Genomic DNA, 27,696 nt, shown 5'->3' on the forward strand with positions numbered 1-27,696 from the left:
CCATGAAATAAAATCTGAAAAAATTTTGAGGGACTTCCAGTAGGCGTATTAAGGATAGTACTCAATATCAACGTTAGCTTTAAAGCCAACCAAATGTGACATGGCCTAGACCTTATGGCTTTTGCCTTTCAAGATACATACCTGAGACTCAGACCTGAAGGAATAAGCAGAAAGAATAAAATTCTTCAGCCAAAAGGAGATAGTATTTTTAGTGACAACTTGCAGCTTTGACAGGGCATACAGCAAGATCTTCCTTGTGAAGACAGCTGCATAGGCAGAGCAGATATAATGAAGTTGGGTGGTGCTTAGAGGGGGAAAAAGATGCCTGAGTTTGGCTACAAAACCATGCGTGTAAGATTAGCCAATACGCTGCCAGTTATTGGGGTGAGATACTTAGCTGGATAAGGAATGAACTTTCCTTAATTTATTTACAGAGGAAAAACAGTTTTCTAAACCAGGGCTGCATAATCAAGTGACTGCAAATATTACTAGAAACATATTTGGGTACTATTTGCATATTCCATACTGGGGGTTTTGAAGTTCTTGGAGGCGTCTCACTCCAAATGCTGGTATATGTGAAACAGCTCACTGGAAGACCTCAAATTAATACCTCAGCATTCAAAAACCTGTCAGCACAGATCTTTATCCTATTTTGGCTGATACAAAACAAAATAGGATAGGATAAAGATCTGTTCTGACAAGTTTTTGAATGCTGAGGTATTAATTTGACATCATCCAGTAAGCTGTTTCACATATACCAGCATTTAGTATATGTGAATCAATGCATATAAATCAGCCACTATGGGAATCGTGGCTCTAAGAGGATCTGTGTCTCTTGAACTGCACCAGTTAAAGAGTGTTACCATTTTCCCAAGGGTGGCAAAGAACTCTGCAGCTTCTGCACAAAATCTTTTCTTGGTGAGACTGCCAGATAACTTCCACACATGTAGCTGGAGCTGAAGGTTCTGATGGTCATGTCATAAGTTGGGCCAATAATACATAAAGGCAGAAGAGACCGGGATTTTTTTGGAGTTCCATCAAATTAAGTAAAAATATTTATGGAACTAAAAAACAACAGGACACTATCATTTAATTAATCAAATTAAATAAAACTATTTCTGGCACTAAAATGCCACAGAACACCATAATTTCATTGATCAAATTAAATACACATATTTTTGGACCTAAAAAGCAACACAGCACTATTTCATTGCTTAAGTAAGATATTTGTTTTTTCACCAGAAATCTATTGTTTTTACACAACATATTCATATATGTGCAAGTTTCCCAGATAATCTTTGTAAAAAAAGGAAACCAATTAATCCCAATAGGTTAGTGCTTGAACATGTGGTTCATGAAATCCTCCACTGGCCGATTGTCTTACTTCTTGTGTGCCTATTGAGTGTTCAACAGAACACAGATTTTCCTCACTTTTTGATAGAGTAGTCACTTGTTTCATCCTCAAGGAGTTACCGTTCCATGGTCTACCAGAGCTCCATGGTAGACCATGGACGGGTAACTCCTTGAGAACTCAACAGCGACTACCAAAAATAAGTTTCTCCTAGGTCAAAACCTGTTTTTGTTTTTTATTGATATCTCATTTTCATTGTTATCCTAATTCTGTATTTAATCACTTTGAGAGGTGATTGCAAGGAAGGCAAGACTTTATGTGAAAATTTTCCAGAAGATATTCAGGAGGAGGACTTCCAGGTAAAGCACCGTTATTATTATTTGCTTCCCATCAAAATTGAAATAACTGGCTCAGTGCAGTTCTCCAGATCTGTGAGTATATCATCCTGCCACTTGTTGTTCCACGGCTTCAGCAACTCTTTTATCTGCCCTTCCAAAGGTTTTGATAAGTAATTTTCAGCACTTTGTTTTGCTTTTGGAGATGGGTTCAGTGTTGGCTCTAATTACCATCAGTTATTCCCTAGTTGGTGCTTATATGTACAACCTTTTGTTTTTCTTTACATTCATCTGTATTCTTCTCTCTACTTTCATGTGTTGTTAACTTTGTGCTGGACCCTGCATTCTCCTTGTCCCAACTGTAATGACTCATTATCTTGTGGAAGTTATAATACTGCAATGGTTTTCATATGTTGTGTGTGTGTGTTAATGCTTGTCTTCATTTTCCAAATTGGTATATTATGATATATTTTTGCTGTTCAACTCACTAACATACATCTCTGTCCTGGAATACATGTGGGATTTGCTGTTAATCTCGTTTTCTAACTTCATCTTGTTAGTTTTGTGCTAAGCAGGATTTTTTTGTGATTGCTTATATTTCTGTCATTACTTCTGATATAGTAGGTATGACTGTTTTTCAACCTTACCCACTCTACCAGAAATGCCTAGTGTAAGCCTCAATAATCAAATTACATCTGCAATATTATCTATAATTATCATGAGAACCAGATGGAAGTGTTTACATGTGCTTATTTTACTTTCTTTAGGAGAAAATCTTTAATAGGTACACAGCCAGTCTTACACTAGAACCTAGTCTCACAAGTGAAGTAACTACTGTGAAACATTTTGCATTTACATCAAACCTTGACTTGAGTGTAATCAAAAGATTGGCAAATGTTTCTTTAGTTTTACTTGAAACTTCTACATGAAGGAAATCCCTCATTTCCATAACCAGAGAGAAAGTTCTATATATGAGAAATATACATAAGATGTGCTTCATGTTTCCACCCAGTGGCACGAACTGGTACAATGCAGAAATGGTATATGGTTCTACAGAAATACACAATAAATTTCCAAATATCTTAATTCAAGATGGATCTGCATACACTGCATCAATAAAAATTGTTGTAAGGTTTGAAGGTCACGACTGCTATACTATAAATGCTCAAACATGGACAAATCTCATACAAAATAAGAGAATTTTTTGGGCACTGTCACATAAGTGTGATATATATTACTATGTACTCTAAAACAATATCAACTGGTACCTTCAAAGAGCTGAACTGTAAAGTTATTTAAACAGATTGATGTGATCAAGCTGAACAAGAAAAAGTCTTTTATTTCTAATTAATAAATATTTCAAGGTGAGTTATAAATTCTATTTGCTCCACAAAAGATACAAGAAATTTTTCTTCTAACATCAAATTTATTTATTTACTTATATATATACAGCATATATATATATATATTATATATATATATATATATATATATATATATATATATATATATATATATATATATATATATATATATATGTATATGTATATATAGAACTATTGACAGATGATCTTGTTTGTCACTTTTTCTTAAGTTGTATTTTAACAGAGATTTTTCACATTCACGACTGATCCCTGATCTCTTTTTCCTGCCGAGGGCAACCAGTTTTGCTGAACACCAGCACCAGGCATCAAAATATTCATTGTCAATTATTTTTTAATTTTCTATTGTCATTATAAATTCAAGGGATAGAATTCGAAGGACATTAGTAAGTCATCGGGACCTCAATAACTTCACAACTAAAGCTGGACCTCCCCTCTTCCAGAAATTCAAATTCATGTTATTTGTCACCTACATTTACCTCCTATCAACAGGATCTTGACTTTTTATCAACTGGATCTTGACTTTAAAATACACCAAAAAGATGCCTCTTTACAAATGAATCATGTTTACAAGCTTTACAATCACAATTATTCCTACCTCTGTAACTTAATCTACTTCTCTTATTGAGGTATGTTTATTTGATAAAGCAACCCTTACTCTGAAGGTCAACGATAAAAAGGGCAAATGTAAGACTTCTATTTTTAGCAAATTCAGTAGCTTTCCAATGGGGACTCTAGACAATCCCATCTCTGTAACAGTTTATGATGTGCTATGATAATGACTAGCTCCTATCACTCTATTTTCACTATCTTTTTTTTTTATGACAATCAACAAATTCAAGTCATACATAGCTACAACAACAGAGGCCACTGTTCTGACTTCATATAATGATGGGCACAAAGCCTTTGAATAAGGTATTGAAACTTCTCCCTTGGAGCACTTATTTTAGAACTCAGGTAAGTCTGTTGGGTAAATTACCCTCCAAATTCACTAATTGCATTTTAATTTTATCAACCATAAGCTACCTGAGCTTTGAGCTAAAAATGCAATGACTGACTATTCAATTTTCAAATTTCATCAAAATATAACAGATTCTTCAGCTGTCCTCCTGTTTCATATCCATAAAAACTTAGGAATCATGGTAATTCTTGATACCATACAAAAACCACAGCACTAAAAAATATTCCACATACCACATAAAAAATAACCAAATAAACCAATATAAAAAGAAGCCAATGCAATATACCAAACAAATCTAAATATAATTACAAAGCATAGCAAACTACAGTTCACCTAAATATGTACTGTACTCAAACAAGTTAGATGAACTTTTCAGAAAACAAGGTGGAAATACCACACAAATATACAGCTTTCAGAAACTGCCTACAGCTCTGACTGAATGCAAAAAAATCAGCATTGCATATACTCCAATGCATATACTCCAAATCTACCGCATATGATGTTAAAATACTCTTTCACAACAGCTTACACTGCTGACACTTCACAAATTGCTCTAATAAGGAAGCAAATGACAGCTAAATCACCTGACATATTCCAAAGCCTCCCATTGCACTTCTAAGTTTGGAAATCATTTTCGTTTTTTTTCCTTGCATACATTATCCATTCTCATCTTTAAAACACTTGTTAGGATACACTTCATCTTTCCATTTCACCAAATTTTGTAGAAGTAAGGAAAATTATCATCTTCATTATGAAAATTTTAACAAAATAAATAAAAAAAAAAAAGTTTTACTGCTCACAATGTCATACAGAGGGTTTAACTTTACAATTCAGAGTAAAAAAAATGTCGAATTTCCTGAAAAAAGAACTACAAAAAAAAAAAAAAAACAGCAAACTGATTTAAATAACACTCACCATCTCGAACATCCCCTGACTCAATTTCGTAAAGTCCGTCAGCAAAATTGTCAAGTCCTTCATTTTCTGAACGTGACCTAGCTCCCTCTGAGCGCGATTTCCAGCCTGAGTTGATAAAAGTGTTGAAGTTGGCACTAGGATCACTAAGACGACGCTGTTTGTACGATCATGAAATAACAGGAAAAAGATAACCAGAATTAAGTTAGAAACATGTGAAAATTTTACTGCATTCAAATGCCTGGAACAGACAAGGGCAAGGCATCTCTACTTCTAGAGTTAAGTTTATAAGTAACATTAGAGAATATTAATACTGCCCTACAATAAAAAGGAATAGAAAATAAAAGTGCAACACAGAGAGAAAGTACAATAAATAATCCATAACATTTACGCTGTAATACACCTAGCTTATAGGTCCCATTGCTAGGTAACCAATTGGTTCTTAGCCATGTAAAATAAATCTAATCCTTCGGGCCAGCTCTAGGACAGCTGTTAATCAGCTCAGTGGTCTGGTTAAACTACGGTATACTGAACTTAAAACAAAGTCTGAGTGCTATATATACCTGCCTAAGTCTTAAAAAAAAAGTCAATACAACCATTCCACCTGCTATCTCTACTGAATGTATGGTTTGTTTTAGTTTTTAATGATGCCTTGAATTAATAACAATACAGTCTGAGATAACTACAAGACCCAGTCATATATATACTGTAAGTTCTAAATAGCATAATCTTGGAACAAAAAAGATAACGCACATCAGAGAAAAAAGTTGATAATTCAAAATATATCAAAATTTCATTCAAAAGTAGTTTCATAACACCCATGATCTACATCTTCCAATTCATTCTCCACCTGTACTGTATTAACCGCTAATCTGTAATCAGAGCGTATGGAAAAAATTGTCCTGCTCTACTCAGACCGTTGTCCTAGTGCCTGCATTGTAAACCATCTAATTATTAACTTACTATCATTAATTGAACTTTAGTAACAAAAGTTCTCATTATGCAACATACAATATCTTAAATAACAAAAGTAACAAATACTAAGTCCTCACTACCATACAATCAGCGGATTCTACTGTCTGCGCAAAAATTGAAGAAATGGACATGAAAGGAAACAGTAAGAGCACATCTAATTAAAGGTCTTTTGTTAGACCTTTTATTAGGTGTGCTCTCACTGTCACCAAAAACAGAAAGTAATACTGACAAGCCAAACGCATCAATAAAGCTATAAATCTATGAAACTGCCCCCCCCACAAGATGATAAAATCACACCAGCCCCAAACATAGGAACATCACACTAGAGGGGAAGAAAATTATACAAAGCATCAAGAAGAGATGAGAAAACCAAGCTCCACTCCCAATTAAACAGTGATAATCAATTTAATCCTATATCCAAGACTAAGCAACATTTTAACTTCAAATACATCATCCAATGTAGAAAATGAAGTAGACGAGAGACGGAAGCAGACGCAAATGGAAACGTGGATGCCTTAAATATTTCATACAATTCAATACACCCCCAAATATTAAATATTTCATAAAACAATTCAATACGCCCCCAAACATCAATAAAAGACAGCGCAAAAACATAGAAAACAAACTGCCTATGTTCACTACACCTAAAACAGAAATATGAAGAACCTCAAACTGAAGTCCCAAAAAAATAACTATAAATATTTGAAAGAATATGCAGTAACAAAATGCCCAAGACTAAAATTTAAAAAATGGAAATACAGACCAAAATAGACTCCTTCAAAATTAAAAAAAAAAAAAAAAAAGAATAACAAAGCAACTACTAACAAAAATCTGATAATTCCCCCAGAATTTTTCACACCTTATATTATCCAATGGAATGTAAACAATTCAAACCAGAATCAGTTCAACTTGAGCTGCTACATCTGAATCAATCCAATGTGTATATGCATCCAACAACTGGACAGTATGACAAACAGGAAACTGATAATGAACTTGCAACTACAATTTATATTTAAAACAGAACCACATGATAAAAGAGTAATTCAGTTCTCCACTTCAACATTCTGCCATAACATTACATGTTCCTGGCAATGAACACGCAGTCATTTTTGAGGTGGTGATATAAAGAATAATCACCCCAAGCCAGTATGGGTCACAGAAAAATATGATCTACACTTGACCCATTATGTCACTCAGCTCATATCTGAAAAGGACTTGAACTGAAACCAATAATTACTGTATTGTGAATTTTCGTCATCAAAAAGGCTGGGAGATATACTATACTGCACTACACTGAAACCCCTATATGACACTGGTATCCTAGGCCACCTACCTCTAGTCATAAAAAACTTAACATAATTATCTTTTCACATATGATCTTTTCACATACAAACAGAGAACATCTAACCAGACACATATAAATCAGAAAAGAGTATCCCACAGGGAAAATGTTCTATGGTGCACATAACTCCTCCTTGCAATAAACAAATTGAATTACAAATACTTTGCTTATGGATGACTTTACCACATTCTACACTACTTAGAACTTACAACATGCCCACCTTATTCTTTGATAGCATATATCAGGACCCCTACAGTAAGCCTTCAATTCTCTGCAGAGATCCTGTACAGTAGGTTTTCAATTCTCTGCAGAAAAAATTACAGCAGCCTTGTTTTATAAGTTATCAGATGAAAAACAATCTGATATTGTCTGCCAAACTGTAAAGTTCTTGGGTTTAATCTCTGACACACAACTGATATAGGAAGCACACAATTCATACAGTATTTAGACGTCAAAAGCTTAGATCCAATTCGCAATGGACTCAGAATCTGCACTAAAGCATTGAAGTCTCCCCAAACACAAAGGTACAAGTCAAAAGTGGCAAACCACCTCTCTCTCTCTCTCTCTCTCTCTCTACAAGACTTAATAACCACACGAAGTGCAGCAAAGATTACGGCAAGTGACTCTCTAGCTAAAGAGCTTTTCAATTAAAAGACCATTCTCAATTAAGGCTGACAGAATTTTTGATTCAATAAATGTAAACATAAAAACATGATATTTTAATGATAAAATAAAGTTTGTTCATACTTACCTGGCAGATATATATATTGCTGTATTCTCCGAAGGTCCGACAGAATTTCAAATTTCGCGGCACACGCAGTGGCCGGTCAGGTGGTTAGTACCCATTCCCGCCGCTGGGAGGCGGTATCAGGAACCATTCCCATTTTCTATTCAGATTTTCTAACGCCACTGTCTCCTGAGGGGAGGAGGGAGGGCAATATAAATATATATCTGCCAGGTAAGTATGAACAAACTTTATTTTATCATTAAAATATCATTTTGTTCATGAGACTTACCTGCCAGATATATATATAGCTGAATACCACCTTTGGAGGGGGTAGAGACAGCCAAGAATTAGGAAAAAACCAATTATTGGTAAAATTATTTTGGTTCCTTATCTGATAGCGTAGCTGACTGAGTGGTTACTGTCACTCTAGTCTGCTTCTGCTTTACTAGAGACCCCAGCGAGGTAGTGACCTATATAGCTGGCGACTTCTAGATGATCTGTCAACGGGGCGTGACCACAATGTGACTAGATCATAGCCCATACAAAGAGGACAAAAGAGCATTACTAACCACCTAACCAACACCTAAAGCGTTAGTTTGCAGGATTGGGAAGACTGCCTCCAGTAGTCGACCCAACAACCACAAAAACACAATTAAAAAGGGGATAGGATCAGAGTTACCCCTGTCCCCAAGGTTGCTGAAGCAGCAATGTAAGATCCCAGCGAAAAGCAATTTCGTATGCTACCTAAACATCTTGCCAAGAGTGTGAGGCAAACACCGAATTGACTTCGCCAAAATGTGGCACTAAAAATGTCACTGAGTACCATATTTTTCTTGAACGCCATGGAGGTAGCAACTGCCCTCACCTCGTGAGCGTTAACTCTCAACAACTTGAAGTTGGAGTCGTCACAACTAGAGTGTGCGTCCTTAATGACGTCCCTAATGAAGAATGCCAGTGCATTCTTCGACATAGGTTTAACTGGTTGTCTCACAGACCACCATAAAACATCCAATGGACCACGAGTGTCCTGTGTTCTTTTAAGGTAGTACTTGAGAGCTCTAACTGGACATAGAACTCCCTCAGGTTCCTGTCCAATAAGGTCTGCTAAACCTTTGATTTCAAAGTGTCTAGGCCAAGGGTTAGAAGACCTATCATTCTTAGCCAAGAACTTAGGGCTTAAAGAATAGACGGCATTGTGTTCCTTGAAGCCCACATGACGGCCTCGAACTTCTCTCACTCCCTTCGCCGCGAGGAATGCCGTTTTCGAGTAACATCCTTAAGAGATGCAGAGTGGAGAGGCTCAAAAGGACTAAACATCAAAAACTTGAGCATTACGTCCAAGTTCCAAGCAGGGGAAATCAGCTGAGGAACCTTGGACGTCTTGAAAGAGCTCGTAAGATCGTGGAGGTCCTTATTGTCAGACAAAGCTAATCCTCTGTGTCTGAATACAATCGAAAGCATGCTCCGATAACACTTGATAGTCGGAACTGCTATATCGAGTTTTTCTCTTAAGTAAAGGAGAAAATCCGCAACCTGGCTCACAGTGATAGAGGAAGAGGAAAAGCCCTTCTTTCTACGCCAACCTTTGAAGGTTGCTCACTTCGCTAGATATATCCTTTAGATGAAGAACTTCTGGCTCTAGCGATGGCCCGTGCCACCTGGCCAGAAAAACCCCTTCGCTCTGACCAAGTTTTCGATAGTCTGAAAGCAGTCAGGTTCAGAGCGGGAGATTCAAAGATATCTCATGAAGTGGGTTTGTATGAGCAGGTCTGCTCTCATAGGAAGGGTCCTCGGAACGTCTACCAACCAGAAGAGAAACTCCGAGAACCAGTGGTTCTGGGCCAAAACGTGGGGATGAGAGTCATCCTCGTCCCTTGTGAGGCCGCGAACTTGCGTATGACTTCTCCCAGAATTTAGAACGGGGAAAAAAGGCGTAACATCTATTCCCGTCCAATCCCAGGGAAGAGCAACTATCGCAACTGCCCCAGGGTCGAGTACAGATGAGCTTTATAGAGGGAGCCTCGCTGTTCTTGAGGTCGTGAAAAACTCCACAAGATGGCGACCCCAAAATTTCCAAAAATCTTGGCAAACCTCCTGATGAAGGGTCCATTCCTTCGGCAGGAGTTGATGGCGCCAACAGAGCAGGTCTGCTCGAACATTTTCGACCCCTGCAACAAAACTTGTGAGAATCGAAATGTTGCGAGCATAGGCTCAAAGAATAATCTCTCTTGCAAGGCTGAACAGGGAACAAGTAGTATTGTCCGAGTTTGCTAGAACTACACGATTGCAAACTTGGACCTCGAAGAATTGGCGAGCTAAAAAGATAGCCGCCAAATCTTTGAAGTCGATGTGCCAGGACACCTGTTCCTCTCTCCAGGTTCCTAACACTTCCTCTCCCTCTAGTGTTGCCCCCCACCTGTTGACGACCCTTGGAAAAACAACACTAGGTTGGGGTTCAGAAGCTTGAGGGAGATCCCTTTCTGCAATTCCGTTGGATCGAGCCACCACCACAGATCCTCTTTATATAAGGAAGAATTCTCAATTCCTCTTTCAAGTCTTCCTTGCTTTGTCAGTTCTCCAACAAAAGAACTGAAGAGGCCTGAGATGCAGAGTCCCCAGAAAGCAAACTTCTCCAGCGAGGAAATGGTCCCCAGCAGACTCATTCCTTCCTTCACCTAGCATGTTTCCTTTTCCAAGAAGGCCAAACTTTTTCGTACATAGAAGTTGCCGTTCTTGCGACGGAGACGCTATAAAAGCCGCTGAATAGATCTGAATTCCCAGACACAATGGACAGTGAGGGGATCAGCTGCGACTTCTCCACAGACCAGAAGTCCCAGGGACTTCACGAGTTGCAGAGTCAACTGAAGGTCCTCCAGATACCTTAAGCCGGACGGCGCTTCGAATCAACCAGTCGTCCAAGTAGAGTGAGATCCTGACGTGCGACAGATGCAACTGCATCGCAACGCGTTTTCATGAGACGTGTAAACACCCTCGGAGCAAAATGTGACGCCAACAGCATCTGGTGTTCCCAGGCGGTCAACCATCCAAGTACTGACCAGACCCAACGTTGCTTAACTTCGCTGATCGGACGGAAGCGGTGTTTTCAACGTGGTATGGCCGTTGTGCAGAGTCCAAAGCAGAGAGCCCTGAACTGGTACGTCTAGTCCCCAAGACAACCTGAGATACTTCACCGAACGTGGATGAATTGGGGCGTGAAGATAAGTATCTTGGAGATCCAAAGATACCATCAATCCCGGGATGAAGGGCTCCTAGTATTGGCTGCGAGGTCTCCATCTTGAACTTTTCCTTCCGGACCAAGTTGTTCGACCTGTTGACGCCCAAGACGGGTCTCCAGCCTACTGAAAGTTTCGGGACTAGAAACAATCTGTAGTAAAATCCCGGGAACACCGAGTCAAGATCTGTTCCACTGCTCTCCGCTCGAACATCTGTTCGAGCAGGTCAAACAATTTTCTGTTTGACAGGAAGGCAGTTGGGAAACAAAAAACAAAAGAGGAGACAGGAAGGGAATCAAGTAACCTCCCTCTAACAGTAGGAGGGACCAAACGTCTGCCCCTCACTCTTTCCAGGCTTGTGCAAAATGAAGCCTGGTTGCAAAGGGAGTCTGGAGATGAAGGGAGTCACTTGCTACCTCTCTTGAAGTGACATTCCTTCGGGAAAAAACTCTCTCTCGTGGTGCGGGTCTCGTGTTGCTTCCCATGGAAGCCCCTTTGTTATGCAAACATTTAGCTTTCGTTTACTTTTTTGTATCTGACATCGGTGCAAGCGTTATGAAGGAGATGCAGTTTGAATGTCGATAACTTTAGTTTTGAGAAAAACTATATTTTTTGCTTCTCTGTGTATTTATTTGCTTGCCGTTACACAGTTTGATGTTTTATGACATAATGAAAAGCCAAAAATAGACCTGCAAAGTAATATAACCGCTAAATGAAGCTAAATGAAGCGAGTGTCAAAACACGGCTGAGGTTGGCCAGCGACGTTTTTACTTAGTCAAGCTCTGAGCTGCTACTGACTGACTGCCACTGACTGCCCTGCGGCATTCCTGTCTTTACGCTGATGCGCATTACTATGTCCACAGGGTTGCCATAGATCGCATTAGATATTATTTCATAGCTAAAAGGAAATTACCACCGATATACTGACAATATCATTACATTATATGAAAAATGTAATTTGACTATGATAGGTTACTGTTTTGTTTATAACTTCTAACTGTGGCGAACTTTTAAATAAAACTTTCTGAGAAGATAGTCAGGATATGTATGATGCCATATATAAAATATCCCAGAAAATTTTATTTCCGATTTTTTCATCAAACGCTCCCCTTAAGACAAAGACAACTGCGAAGGTGGAGAGAGAGGAGCCGACGGTTGAAAAGTCTCAGGAAACAGATCCTAAAGAAAAAAGCCAGAGTCTGATAATCAGAGGAAGAAGAAGACGAAAGAAGTTTCTCTTCATACAAAAGCTGTGACGAAAGAGGATGTTCTTCCGCAGCTGGTGGGTCTTGAGTGAGTGGTGAAAGTAGTTCCGATTCGCCCGATCGTGGCGGGAACTCCCGCGAACGAAGAAAGTCGTCAACTAGAGCGTATAGTAAACATAAAAATGTGGAACGCTTCACGATTAGCGTGTCATCCTTGCGCAAGAGCCATGCTAATCTTCTCTGTATCGTTCCAATTAGTATATGTAGGCTACTGCCGAAGCAAGTACTGGCTAAATTAAGAAGGACATCAGATGTTGAAGCGGGTAGTTGTGCGACATGATGAACAACTGGAGCGGTGTCAACACAAGACTTGAAGCTATACGGGCGAAGCGCGGGCGTCATGGCGTGGCGCGCGAGGGCTCCGTGGCAAGTACTAGAAGAGAGTCACAGCGTGGCGCGCGGCGTCATGGCTAGGCGCGCCCGGCGTCAAGGTGAGGAGCGCGTGGTGTGAGAAAGCGCACGAAGAGCAAGACGCGCTCCTGGCGCGAGACAAGAGAAAAGGCCAACACCTCAACTCGGGGAAGACGAATAGGAAGCCACTAAACACTCTCTCTAGACGACAGACGCTCTGTATCGTTCCCGAAGCGGGAGACGAAGGTGAAAGTCTGTACCTCTTAACAGGCAGATACGAATCTTGAAAGGTTCATGAGAGCATCCAGCTGTTGTTGCAAACCCAACAAAATCTTACGCGTTGGAGAAGCCACTCTCTCGGGAGAAGGGCTGAACCTGAGAGAAGGAAAGGGGCGAGAGACGTATACTTCCTTCCACAGGGGAAGAAGTTCTAGCCCTTGCCTTAGCGCGACAGGGGGGTCAAGTAGAGTGATCATCGAAAAACACTTTATTCTCTTCTGCAGAGGAAGTTCCACGCAACTTTCGGGGAAGAGTACAAACGTCTAGAGGAAGAGGACGTGAAGCGTCCTCTCCTCTAAGCTTCTCTTAAGAGGGCGAGAGTCCAACCGAGAGCTCCAACCCCGAGGCGGGGAGGACGTGTCGGAGGACGAGAAGCAATCCTTCAGGATGCGTGCCTGAGCACGATCCCTGGCAGCCTGGGTAGCGTCATCAGGACCTGCCGAAGGGACGCCAGATCGGTGGGAAGCCCCCGTAACCCTCATGCGGCTTTCGACATGCCCCCTCCCTGGTCCTGGGAGTTCGACAGAGGTCCAGGCCTAGAGGCATTATAGGGCCGATCTGGCGCCCCTCCACAACACTAGGGGCACTAGCACTAACACTATGCGTTTGAATTGCATTCACTTTAGTTTCAAGAGCACGCATTGACTCCACACGAGCCAGGGAATTACCTTCTGCAGCAACAAACTACAGGGTTAGTAATAAATTATTACAGGGTTACTAGTAGGAGAAAACCTGACTGTCCAACTAAGGATGCACTCTAGGAGGAAGATTTCCTCAGCCTATCACGCTCCAATTTAAGCATATAGGCTTCATATTACTTCCACTCACCCTCAGACAATCCCACACATTCATTACCGATTATCATAGAGCATTGAACACCCTTACATATATACATAAAGAGTGAGGAACTATCAAAGTCTTCGATAGCCTCACCTTACATTCACCAAACTACAGACTCGATAGCTAGAGGTAAGACATCTTAATTATAAGAAAAGTCAAAAGCAAAATCAAAAACGGTCCACAAAGAGCGTATGCCAAGTCACAGATCCAGTCGAATACCAAAAAACAACCAAAATACTTAAGTGACAACAAATTTCGAAATCCAAAAGGCGGAGGAACTGACAACAGGTGTTGACAGTCCGGCGACAGAGAAAATCTGAATAGAAAATGGGAATGGTTCCTGATACCGCCTCCCAGCGGCGGGAATGGGTACTAACCACCTGACCGGCCACTGCGTGTGCCGCGAAATTTGAAATTCTGTCGGACCTTCGGAGAATACAGCTATATATATATCTGGCAGGTAAGTCTCATGAACAAAACTAGAATTTCATAATCCTTGGATCATATGTACAGTAGAATATGTGTCTGTGCTGACTTGTTCTATATTTCCAAAAATTATGAGTATACCCCTGAACATTATAAAAACCAACATACAATAGAAATATAGGCAGTAAAGGCCCACATTATACCATATATACAGATGGGTCCAAACCTACCTCTGGTGTAAGACTTAGGACTTGCTGCAATATTTTCTAATGAAAATAGCTAGTTTCCCTTGCTCAATAATGCCTCTAGATTATCAAAAACATGCCACTATGGAAAATTATAATTTTCAGCAATTCTTGAAGTGCCTTACAATGCCGATCAATGGCATCATATTCAAAACAGCTGAGCCCTATTGATCTTTCAAACAGAAGTGCACAAAAACAATCAAGCATTTTCAAGGAATCATGACCAGAAACAGCCCTTGTTCTCTCTTAGAACCTAAAAGTAGAACCTAAAAGTATGTGGCTTACCATGAAAATAACTGGAGAGTTTCCAAAAGACAATACAGATTTGTTGAAGGAAGGAAAAATGATAACAACAGTCCTCAGCAAGACATCATTTACCACCTTCTAGAACTGGTTCAAGTTGAATAAAACTGAAATATCACACAACTCATTTGATTAAGTTCAAGACATGTCTTTGTACAAACATTTGGCCGTCTGGATAATTAACTTTCCGCAAAACAGAAAATGCTGAATACGAAATTTGGAAAACTTCACAACAGATATACAAAAACATCATTTAACAAAATACTGACAAAATAAGCGTGATACCAAACAGCCACAACCTACAAAGGTGTTATCTTTAGTTGAAGCTAACTTTTGCAAACCAGTGATTTTTTTCAATGACCTGGTCTTCAGAACTTCAAGTTCATTAAAAGGGGAGTGAAGTTTTATGGAGATACCTTCAGTGGCAATGGGGAAATGAGAGAGAGAGAGAGAGAGATCATCTGTTCTACAACTTATGTGATACCTCAAAATACATTTGGTAATTTTTACTTAAAAAGGAAAGAGTTATGTTCCACGACACCAAAAAATACCTGAGTTTTGTGAATTAAACTGTGGATAGCAACCTACCAAAAGGTACTAGAACCTGCTACATACCAGCTATAAATGCACTGAATACCTCTCAAATGCTAACATTATTTACAGTATCTGATAGGAGTTTGAAATTATGCAAACATCTACCAACACCAACTACCAACCACAAAAACTTACCTAACAGCTGACAGCAACTGTGACAAGCTACAGAGCCCAGTAATTTCTCTGATACAGAGGTTATCTTCTTCAAATATCTAATAAATCCCATAACATATATAGTCAGAATTATCACTTAGTTTTTTACAATCATCATCATCAATGTTTTGGCAAAATTTTCCCCTTATTTAGTAAGACTTCATTTTATTATAAATCAAGTAAAGGATAGAGGTCAGATAATAAAACATTGTAAACCTATTAATAATCAACTACATTAAAGTACCTTAAAATTTCAACCAATCTGTGTAAGCTTACCTGATGACGATATATAAATCTGTCCTCAGGTTCATCTTCCCAATCAGAATCCCACATATCTGTTAAACTAACACCAGGTTCTGATGTTGGAGTCTCTACACCTGAGCCTAAATGTGACCAAGAATTCAGTATGTATTAACATCATGAGCATAGGAACATCAATTTTACTTGAAATTCGTAGGTTGAGAAATTTACAAATATTCTATAAACACAATTTATTCTTAAATATCCTCAAACACAGTATCAAAACCTTTAAGAACACAGATATTAATCAAATGGAACTATATGATCCACATCAAAACCTGTTTCCACAATTTCCTTGTGTGATACAATATTGTAAGGAAAAATATCTTACCTTTGGGTTTTGTGACAGCCATTTCTGCATGCCCTTTCCCTTGAGGTCCTTTCATACGAACAAATTCAATACGTTGATTGTTAGTGCCAGCAAAAAGACCCATCATCATTCTTTGAGCAACTTTACTGCTTAAACTTGCCTAATAGTAAAAGATTTTGAGAGAATTAGTATTCATATACTGTATGTATATATGTGTGTATGTATGTATGTATGTATTTCTTTATTTATTTATATACAGATAATATATATATACTGTATAATATATATATATATATATATATATATATATATATATATATATATATATATATATATATATATATATATATATATATATATATATATATATATATACATGATAAAAAACTACAAACTTTTCCATTTACCACTTATTTTTCGGTGCACATGAAATGTATATAACTGATGCTTTAAAGTTCTAGGTACAAATTCACTCTCTTCATTGAAAATCTATCATTATTAAGTTTCTTTTTAATACTAAATGACTTCTATGCCAAATAAAAAACCCAGACCTAATAAAATAATAAGCCAAAGAACTCTATGCCTGAAGCAACCTACCCTTGCATCATATACTCTTTTAAGAGCATCGTATCTAATTGACCCTAAAAATATAACAGCCTGACGGTGTCCTGCGTGATCTGATGCTACAAGTTCTACGCACACCATTTCTCCGTCTCGTACCAACATATCCGCAAAAACCTGCAAATATTAAAATATTAATTATTTGTAAATTAACAAGACAATGACGAGAGCAGATGCAGAGTAGGGAGACGTGAATAAGCGTAAAAAACCCTAACCTTTCCTAGAATGCCGTGTCTTGACCTAACCAGACCTTACCTTCCTAACGTAACTCAGGGCTAACCTGGCAGGGGAAGCTTTGCCCCAGCTTGGCCCCCCATGGACCTCCCTCAAGTAACACTGAATGTCCTCGTCTCCCTACTCTGCATACTAGCCCCCACACCACTGGCATATCATTTAATCTTTTACACACACTCACATACATCCACGGAGTATACAAATATAGCATCCACATGATTATCCACAATAAGTTTTCCAAAAAAGGGTATGATATTATATAGTGAATATTCTATCATACAAAGGACTACCACGAAATCTTAGCCCAACCTTGCTCAGCTGATGTGAACACACACTGAGCATATAAAATCTACAGATTCAATAAAAGTACAGTAAGGTCAATATAAAAATAAATCCAGTTGAAAAATTTCATATGAAATATGCCCATAAATAACTGAACTTCACTTTATTGGCTCCCATACAAGTTTTATGTACTGAAATAAGCTTTATTACAAACACATGCTACTGTACTATGGAAATCTGATAAATTTTCAAAATAATAACAATAACATTAGTAATATGAATAAGGATATAATAACACCACATTTTTATTTCAACCTCGGAATTATCGCATGGCTAGACAAATATCCCGGAACAGTTTTTATCCAGGGCTAGTAGGAAATGATCAGAATAAGTTGCTACTTTCAGTATTAAAAACTGTAACACATCTTTTCAGGGTATTTTGGTGAACAGGGAATCAGCATTCAGCTTTAATTTACGATATCGAATTAAACAGAATGGGAAACTGACACATAATGACTTTTTCAGATGTCTTAGTCATTACAATTGTATGCAAAAAGGCTGACTGATGAGGGGAAAATATACTTTGAGGATGTCTCCTCTTACCTCATCAAAATTATCCACATGGAAGCAAACGTTTGGGTATGTAATCTCCTCTACCTCTCCTTTTGTATCCATTCGACGCCTACTGGGGCTTGCATACACTTTCTGAAAACAGAATTCATGGTATCCATTTAAATGCTCTTACTAAATTATACCTAACATGAAAATAGGTAAAGATAAAAAATCAGTAATCCAACTTACCAGAGTGGTAAAATAGGCATAAGTTACGAAAATAGTTAAAGATAAAAAATCAGTAATCCAACTTAACAGAGTGGTAAAATAGGCATAAGTTACATCTCCATGTGATGAAAAAAATAGAGTATAAAAGTACCACTGCATGCTTGTCCACCTCTTCTTAAATGGTAAAGGTGTAAGTTCATTAATTATCACAACAAAATACTGAGACACGAATATATAGATGAAATCAAAATAAAATATATTTAATCACTCCAGTATTACCCAAAAACTCCCCTACAACTAAAGGTTCTGTTAAGAGTTAAAAACAAGTACATTAATCCAGACAACCTGTGGCTTTTCTGTTTCATTTTAACTGTTTTATTTCCAACGTTATTGATCCCAAAGAACACGAAGAACTGTGATCAAATCATTTCTCAACATCTTTAAATAATGCCATAAAAAATCTTAAAATATTATTAACAAAGTTATCAACCTTTAAAATAAAAAATTATAAGGTTGAAAGACCAGTTACTAAGTGCTGACCTTTTATATTTTGTTGCTGTACTTTCAACTAATATACAAGCAGGCAACAATATGTAAAACTTTCCCCTATACTTTAGCATCTACAATTTATTATAATTGGCACCTCAACTTAACACGCTGTTTTCTTTGGGGGCGGGGGGAAGACCTGGCCTCCAGATTAGTGACAAAATTCACTAAATAACAAAGATTCAAGACCTGGAACTAAAGGCCACAAGTTATCCATAAGCCGGTGTAGGAATCATGTGACAATGTGTTTCATTCTTTTGTCCTTCTCTTGTTATGCAGCATTATTTCTTTCACCTTTGAAGAGGGTCTTCCTAGCTGTTAAATTCAGTAATGAATACAACTCTCGGCTAAGAATAATAAAATGCTGTGTAAAAAAGTACAGTATGCACTGCTTATGAGTCTGTAGGTGGCAGACAGACAAACAATCATATGATTGCTTACAGAAGCTACAATTTACATGCAACAGACTGATGAACTGACAACACATATAAATTCAGTTATTTTCATGACATTAATAATGACAGCTTACACATATGCTATCATTAATACTGTAGCAAATATGATTAAATTTACTGTACTTAGAAGTTTTCTCATTTCACCTGTCAAATGCATTTAAATTGTTGCCTCTGTAAGCAACCAAATCATTTTCAGACTGTTATTCCCTATTTCTCTCTAGCACTGTGCCTTTTCTAATAAAGTTAACGTCTCTTAATAAAACTGATGAATATAAATGCATGTATAAATGAATATAGTGCATTGCATGTTAACCCAATGTTTCAACCAATGATATACAATAGCCTAAACTCTAGTACCTCAGGAAGAGTTTCAGATGGTGCAGACATTTCATAAATTTGCATGTCATACCACATAAATAGCTTAATATATCTTTCAATTCAATAAGCCCTGAGCCACTCTCAACGTTTCTGGATGAACCACCTATCATATTTTTAATGTGAAGAATACAAAATGGTAGTTTCTCACCCTTTAAAATTAACAGACAAATGCACAGACAAGTGCACACATGCAGTACATACGTTACTGAATTATCATAATTTATTATGCCTAGATTTATTGTTGAATTCATTACTCTATTCAACAATGAGCAAGACCCTCCTCAAATGGAATAAGAATTATGATAAAAGTTAACGTTATGCAAAAAAAATGGCTAGATCAATGAGGCTCAGAAGAGTCAGAACATTTCATCTTACCTCTGTTTTCAATGACTGTAACTTTTAAAAGATACTGTATACATTTGATATTCCATTCACTCCTAATGTAAGAAATATTTTGTTTCACAACATTGCTCACTTGGGAAAGCCACAAATATTCACAATCAAAACACTGTGCACATATATAAAACAGGTCTTGGTAGTAGCGAGTGCAGAGGTATCAGGCTGATTAATGTCTATGAGATTTTCTACATAGGTTCTCTAACTAATTTTGTTGTTTCTTATTGTATTATTATAGCACTTTATATTCTAATATCAAATAAATATCTCTGCCCTGAATATGGTAATGTTTTAATACATAAAACTTTTAGCTTAACATTGACTTGGACAATATTAAATTTAGGGTACAGTCAGTTAGGAATAATAGGATTATAATACAGACAGTCCCAGGTTATTGGCAGGGGTCCCACCCCTGATGACATGACAATAACCGGAAATCGACGAATATCAGTGCTTATCGGCGCTGACAAGCGGGGATCAGTGCCTCTGTTGGGTGGGTATCAGCACCGATCTTTGGTTATCGGCACCAATAAACAGATATTGGCACCGAAAATCCAGTTATTATCGCCAAAAATCCAGTTATTGTTGTCACTAGACAAGCGCCATAAAAACGTATCGACAATAACCAAGGCCGCCAATAACCGGGGACTGCCTGTATATGCTTTAGTGGCATCTATATCAAGAATTATACTTTACAGCATCTGTATGTTTGTTTTGTCCACTGTTAAATAAGAACAACAGTACTGTAAGTGAAAAATAAATTCTTAAAGAAAATAAACAAAATTTCCCCTGACACATGTCTGAAAATCAACTCCCCTCCCTTTATAAGCCCTATGAATAAAAGAATTAATCTTCATATGCAGGGGCATGGCATTCATTATTAAACAGAATTTGGCAATATAGTCGACCCCCAGTATTCGTGGAGGATGCGTACCACTAACCCCCTCAAATAGCTCAAATCTGTGAATACTTAAAACCCCTCTACAAATGTTTATAACTGCCTATTCTGGTTGTTCAAAGCACCAAAAACCCCTCTAAAAATGCTTATACCTGAATATTTTAATAGTTTTATCACAAAAAGTGAATTTAGTCACAAAAATGATATGAAAATACAGTAATCTGTGAATATTTCTCTAAGAAAAAACCGTGCATAGGCGAATTTTCCGCGAATATTGTGTATATATGTTCCACAGAGAAATCCGTGAATAGGTGAAGCCGTGAATCCGGAACCACGAATAGGCAGAGATCCAATGTAGTCTGATTACAGATTCAACCATATGAAAGAAAAATACAGTACATGGAAAACACAGCCAAAGAATAGTTTTCCAAAATAAACATGCACTGGACTAACTCAGCCAGCCAGGGAATATATAAATTTGTTCAATTTATTTCAAAGAAATATGTAAAATTTATAGAATTTAAGATATGTGAACAAACTCCGTCATTTGTAAATCACAGTGCAATGGAATGAAAAAATAAATATTTGATATGGTGTAATGTGCATATTCAGGAAGAACGAATAGAATTAACGGAGAAAGCAGATAAGACACTGACTGATTGAAGAGCAGTGAGACTAGATTACTGCTTGCAAAATTTAAATCCAAACAGTGCAATATGAAGTTAAAGCTTAGCTACATAAGGTACTCCTTATAATTCCATATACAAACTGGTTAATACAGGAGTAAGAGAGGCACCCACTGTTATACCAAATGTCTCTCCAAATATTTTGACATCAAAACTGAACTGTGTATCATAGAGCATGGAGGGGATCTCAGGATTGAAAATGATCTTTTTCAAGGATACAGTATATTAAAAGTTAGTGACATAGTGGATTTTCCAACTCTCAGAATCTCAGAAAACTGACATTACGCTTGCTGCCTATTAATTCTGAGTAGTCAAATATCAAGACTCTGAATTAAAAAAAACACAACATACAGATCAATATCTGTTACAACAGAAAAATAACCTTACCTGAGAATGACGTCGTAAGACCTGTAGGTCCTTTGGACTTGTACGTGTGCAGATAGCAAGAGTAAGAGTGTAATCAAACTGATGAATAATGAGATTCAGGTATACAGTTTCTTCCCAGTCAATATCAGGGTCACCAATAGGAAGTTTACGACTGTCACGCCTATAAACTTCCACTTCAGTCTGCAATCCAAACAAATATTGCTGTCAACATATAGTAAATGTTTCTAAAATTCTCTTTAGTAATTAAGTGAATAAAAGGACTATCTTCATGATTTACTGTGTAAAAAAAGTCACAAAAATTGAGTCACAAACTTTTAAAAGTAGTTCAACTGCATGTTTAATGGGTAAACACCTATTTGCCATACATACCTGGTATTTAGGAATGTAACGGGAACCTTTCACCTGTTTTTTTCTTATAAAAAATAGCAGATCATCTGCATCTGTCGAGCGATCAGTTTGAAAGAGAAAATGACGAACAAAGAGATCTGTCCAGTAGGTGGTCCCTTGTACCATAACAAAACCAGTGTCTGCAAGGGAGAATTAATACAATAAGTAAAATTCCTGTATGTAGAAGTAAAAAATTGTACAATCAAACCAGAATTAAATGATTTACTAACATACCATAGTATGTTGTATTAAGTAATATATTACCTACATAGCAGTTTGGTCAAGCAACCAACAACTGGTCAATTTAATACCACTACATTAAAACAGGGCCCTACGCCCAAGACTGTCCACACAATCCGTTGTTGGATTCATTACTCTTGGAATGGCATTATCCCACTGCACACATATACACAAAGTATAGTCTAGCATACTCTCTACACATTCTCATTCTTTCCTGGCAGATCAAATAACACTGCATACATACTACACATTTTTTGCACACCTCAAAATTTTCATCCAGCATGTTACAAAACTCAAACTGAGTTAATAAGCCATCAATAGCCAATCCCAGGCCAAGAAATAGATAGACTAAGTTCATCAGTAAGGCCAAAAAGGCAACAGTTCAAAATTAATGAGATCTCAAATGGTAATGGTTCCCAATACCCGGCAGCCTTTAATAGGAATGGGGTGTGAAGAATCCCAGTGAACACTAGAACAAGTAGAGGAGTTACTGCCTAGAAGGAATGGGGATATTGACTGTGTTCAAGAGGTAAAGTACAAAGGAGCTAGCACAAAAACGATCAGTAGTGGTGTGGACAAAATATATAGTACCTCTTTCGTCATGGCCCATGTTAAAAGGGGAGAGCAGAGAAAGTCTCCTCTTAATCGCTGAGGCTCAAGAATGGATATTCAATTATGTGATTTTTCTGCGTTGAAGCCCAAGCTGTTGCCTTACATAGGGCGGAATACACAAAGAGAACTATTCATTAACATTCATCTTCAGACTTAAGCTCACTGAACACTTGAGCAAGATACTTTTCTGTCCAAGCGGAGCTATTGAACAACCACTGCAAGGTACCAATGGGTGTCCAGGGACTTATGGGTGATGTACCTGAAGTAGAATGAGGTAAAGGTAGACTGACATTTCCAGACTCCTGTCCACATTACTGTATCTGTGAAACCAAGAGTTCTCACAAAATCCTGGGAACAGTACTGTACCCCTGACTTTGTAAGCCCTTTGTTAGCCGAGTCGGTTGAGCTTCAGACTGTCAATCGATGGGCCGGAGTTCAATTCCCGCGGCCGGCTGATGAAGAGTTAGAGGAATTTATTTCTGGTGATAGAAATTCATTTCTCGCTATAATGTAGTTCGGATTCCACAATAAGCTGTAGGTCCCGTTGCTAAGTAACCAACTGGTTCTTAGCCACGTAAAATAAGTCTAATCCTTCGGGCCAGCCCTAGGAGAGCTGTTAATCAGCTCAGTGGTCTGGTAAAACTAAGGTATACTTAACTTTTTTAACCCCTGACTTTGTAATCTCTCGCCCAAACTATATGGCTATCAAACCTCATTTGAGGAGTTCTAAGCTCACTTGATCATTTTATGTCACCATAAAGAAAGTGTTCCTCCAAGCCTCCTTATGCTTGCCAAAAAGTTGCCAACACTCTGGCATAAGAGGTTAGGTTCTTCTTAGATACCTTATGGCCCATACCAGGGATAGAAGCATCTTGTCCTAACCACCACTAGCATCCCATTCACTTATCCCACAGGGAGAGGTCCTTCTGTGAGCCAGGAACGAATATTTGGAGTCGGACCAGATTGAGTGTGAGGGATGATGAAGACTTGAAGGGTAGTTCATGCTCTACCTGATGGGCATACATTACCCAGGCCTCCACCCAATGTTGCTGCCAAGATGCCCAATGGAACACAAGCACCCACCACCATCAGCAACAAGCGGGGAGAAACGTCACCATCCGGCATTCTCCATCCTTCTTCTTCCCCTGTCCCCTCCTTGAAACAGAAGGGCTGAAAGGGGTGCAGCTGCATGCCTTACCCTCCTGGAGTAGAAGAGGCCTGGGTACCTCTACAAGGGGCTGAGGAAGACTGGGACTTTCTCTGACTGAAGAGGAAGGGCCGGCCTGACCCAAGATGTTTGCCACGTATCTTTACCAGAGGTATACAGGAAGAAGACACACACCAATTCATACATACATAGGTTCTCCAGTCATAGGAAAGAAATAAAAATAAGAGTAATGACAGGGTTGGCCATTAGGGCTTATAGGATTTGCAGTCACGAATTCTTAGATGAAGAGCTGGAATACCTGAGGGAGAGTTTTAGGAGATTAGGATACCTTAAGTATTGGTGGGAGTGGGCACACATCAAGGCAAGGAAAAACTATTTTGGGGAGAGAGAAAGGATAAACACGGAACATTTGCTAAGGAAGAAAATAATTACAGTCCCAGACAACAACTCTATTACACCCATCAATAGGAAGCTAGATAATTTCAAATTGGTAGGCAGCTACAAAAACACCATTAGGAATAAAATAGTTAGAAACAAAAAGTCGGTAGAGGGGAAAGAGATTAGAAGGGGGTATACATGGCAGTGTGTCTAGACTGTGAAGATGGGTACTATGGCGAAACTGGCAAATCATGTAAAGAGCAAAGCAAACAACACTTGCAGAACATAAGGCATTATAATCAGATGTCGGCACTTGCCAAACACTGCTGAGAAAATGACCATAAAATAGACTGGGAAAATAAAAAAGTATGAGTTTTCTGTACAGGAAACACCAACAAAACGGCCAGACTGGTTTTAAAGAACGCCTTCATAACATGCACTAACAACACAATGGCAGGGAACACCGGAAACGGCTTTGAAAACAGCATATCTAGAAAAATCATACACTCCACAGTAGCAAGGAAACGATGGAAAAATGCAAGAGAAAGCACGGAAAACAGACAATTGGAAGAAGAAGCGGGCAAAGAAAGGCCAAGGTCACGAGTGGGTGGGGGTCACACAGGAGGAGCTAGGCGATTATAGGATTAAACGTACCCAGCACACACATATAAATACAGCTGGACTATGCGTCTGGTCATTCAGACACTTAATAATGTGGACTGTTTGCCCAAGAAAGCTAGTAACTTTTTCTGAATAAATACTCCATTAGATACCATCCAGTTTGAATGAGGTCCTTTTAGTAATTCTACTAATGCACAGAACAATTGTGTATGTGATAAAGTTTATATTTTACATACATACATATATATATATATATATATATATATATATATATATATATATATATATATATATATATATATATATATATATATATATATATATATATATATATATATATATATATATATATATATATATATATATATATATATATATATATTATTCAAACTGGATGGATACCATCCAGTTTGAATGAGGTCCTTTTAGTAATTCTACTAATGCACAGAACAATTGTGTATGTGATAAAGTTAATATATATATATATATATATATATATATATATATATATATATATATATATATATATATATATATATATATATATATACAGGTTGACCATCACTAATCCGGCATCATTGGGACCTGGAGGGTGCGGATTAGCCATTTGTTAGGCTAGAATACACGAAACCCAGTAGCTAAGCACCTCATCTTAGAATTAAAGTATCCCATAAATCAGTACAAGTTGGTTAAAAAAGAAAAGACAATTATCAAATACAGGTAGTGGTTGAGTTACGATAATTCGACTTACGATATTTCGAGTTTACGATGGGGTTAGCAATAATTAATACCGATACGAAAATATTTAGGAAAAAATATTTTTAGATTTCACGCAGGCGCAGGCAGCGAGAGAGACCAACTTACAATAGACCAACTTCTTGTCCTCCATTTCTTTATTCCATCTGCTAGTTAAAAAAGTAAAAGAGAATGATAAAAGTATTGTTAGTAACGTTATACTCTTGCGTAAATGCATACAGCCATAAACAACCGAACGGGAAACTGTTGTTTTGCTAATAATCGTATCGGATAACAACCATCGTACGGTAATACACATTTACTGTAGTTTGTTACAAATGACGTTAAATACTGTACAATAGGACTGATATATTTTTTACACTATACCCTTATTTGGAGAAAAGATCGGCAGGGAAATATACTGCTACAGTAACTTTAAGCTGCAAGTTGTAGCTGAAGCTGAGAAAACAATGTTAAAGCTGCCAATGACTATAAATTATCGTGCATCGGCAACAAGGATGAAACTCGACCGTAAATAAAACTGGAGAGAATGTATTTTAATCAAAACTACTGGGCATGAAAGAATACAAATTACTACTGTTTTCACGCCAATAAAAGATAAATACGTAAAGCTCATATTATGATGAAATCAAGAGAAAATAGCGAATGGATTGTTGATTTTTTTCACAGAAAACAAACATTCCCCAAAACGGCCAGCCATGATTCTCGAGAACGTCATATATTAAAAAAAAAAAATAGCTAAATTAGTTTCACAACGAGACATTTAAGTTATATTTCGACTTAAAAACACTTCGTATAACGAAAAATATCCTTGCCCCAAATAAATAAAGTATCCATATTCATTTACGCTAACTAGAAGCAAGAAAAGCGCTTTGAACTTAGTTAAATGCGGCGAAATAAACACCGCGATACCGATTCCCAAAACAAAACATTGATCGTAATTTATAATACAATTGGAAACACTGTAGTAAAGCATAACTTTTTAAAAGACCCATGAAAAAGATGCATATTTGTTATGTTGATGTTTGTATAATACTGTTAATATGTGAATAGAGTTCAGTATAATGTAGGCTAGGCTACCAGTTTGTTGATGCAGCACACTGCGCCACCAAATCGGCGGCGGGACGAGTTAAGCGCAGCAACCTGGGAAATTTGAAAATTAATGCGAAACATTGGAAATTACTCTAGCCGAAATTTGTGCCGGATTACTGATTGTTCTGGACTACTGATTGCCGGATTAGTGATGGTCAACCTGTATATATATATATATACATATCTACATACATATATATATATATATATATATATATATATATATATATATATATATATATATATATATACTGTATACAGTATATATGTAAACTTTATCACATACACAACTGTTCTGTGCATTAATAGAATTACTAAAAGGACATCATTCAAACTGGATGGTATCTAATGGAGTATTTATTCAGAAAAAGTTACAAGCTTTCTTGGGCAAACAGTCAACATTATCAAGTATCCGTATCTGTGCATTAGTAGAATTACTAAAAGGACCTCATTCAAACATATATATATATATATATATATATATATATATATATA

The 27,696-nt window shown here is 37.6% G+C and overlaps 1 protein-coding gene, 1 non-coding gene and 1 pseudogene across 3 annotated transcripts in view; all 3 read right to left on the reverse strand.

The window, feature by feature from the left end:
* Positions 1 to 27,696, reverse strand: part of LOC136853997 (uncharacterized) — a 79,768-nt gene that overhangs the window by 43,223 nt on the left and 8,849 nt on the right. For both annotated transcript variants that reach the window (XM_067129944.1, XM_067129945.1), the window contains exons 2-8: positions 22,317 to 22,474; positions 21,948 to 22,127; positions 18,025 to 18,126; positions 16,882 to 17,022; positions 16,306 to 16,444; positions 15,951 to 16,057; positions 4,945 to 5,098 (exon numbers count right to left, since the gene is read on the reverse strand). In XM_067129944.1, the coding sequence (XP_066986045.1) occupies positions 4,945 to 5,098; positions 15,951 to 16,057; positions 16,306 to 16,444; positions 16,882 to 17,022; positions 18,025 to 18,126; positions 21,948 to 22,127; positions 22,317 to 22,474 (981 nt within the window). The remainder of the gene's footprint in view (positions 1 to 4,944; positions 5,099 to 15,950; positions 16,058 to 16,305; positions 16,445 to 16,881; positions 17,023 to 18,024; positions 18,127 to 21,947; positions 22,128 to 22,316; positions 22,475 to 27,696) is intronic.
* Positions 10,993 to 11,110, reverse strand: LOC136854252 (5S ribosomal RNA; annotated as a pseudogene).
* Positions 12,602 to 12,706, reverse strand: LOC136854251 (U6 spliceosomal RNA). The gene has a single exon (XR_010857678.1). It is a non-coding gene; the product is annotated as a U6 spliceosomal RNA (small nuclear RNA).

The sequence above is a fragment of the Macrobrachium rosenbergii genome, chromosome 28, assembly GCF_040412425.1.
Source record: "Macrobrachium rosenbergii isolate ZJJX-2024 chromosome 28, ASM4041242v1, whole genome shotgun sequence".
NCBI classification, from domain to species: Eukaryota; Metazoa; Arthropoda; class Malacostraca; order Decapoda; family Palaemonidae; genus Macrobrachium; species Macrobrachium rosenbergii.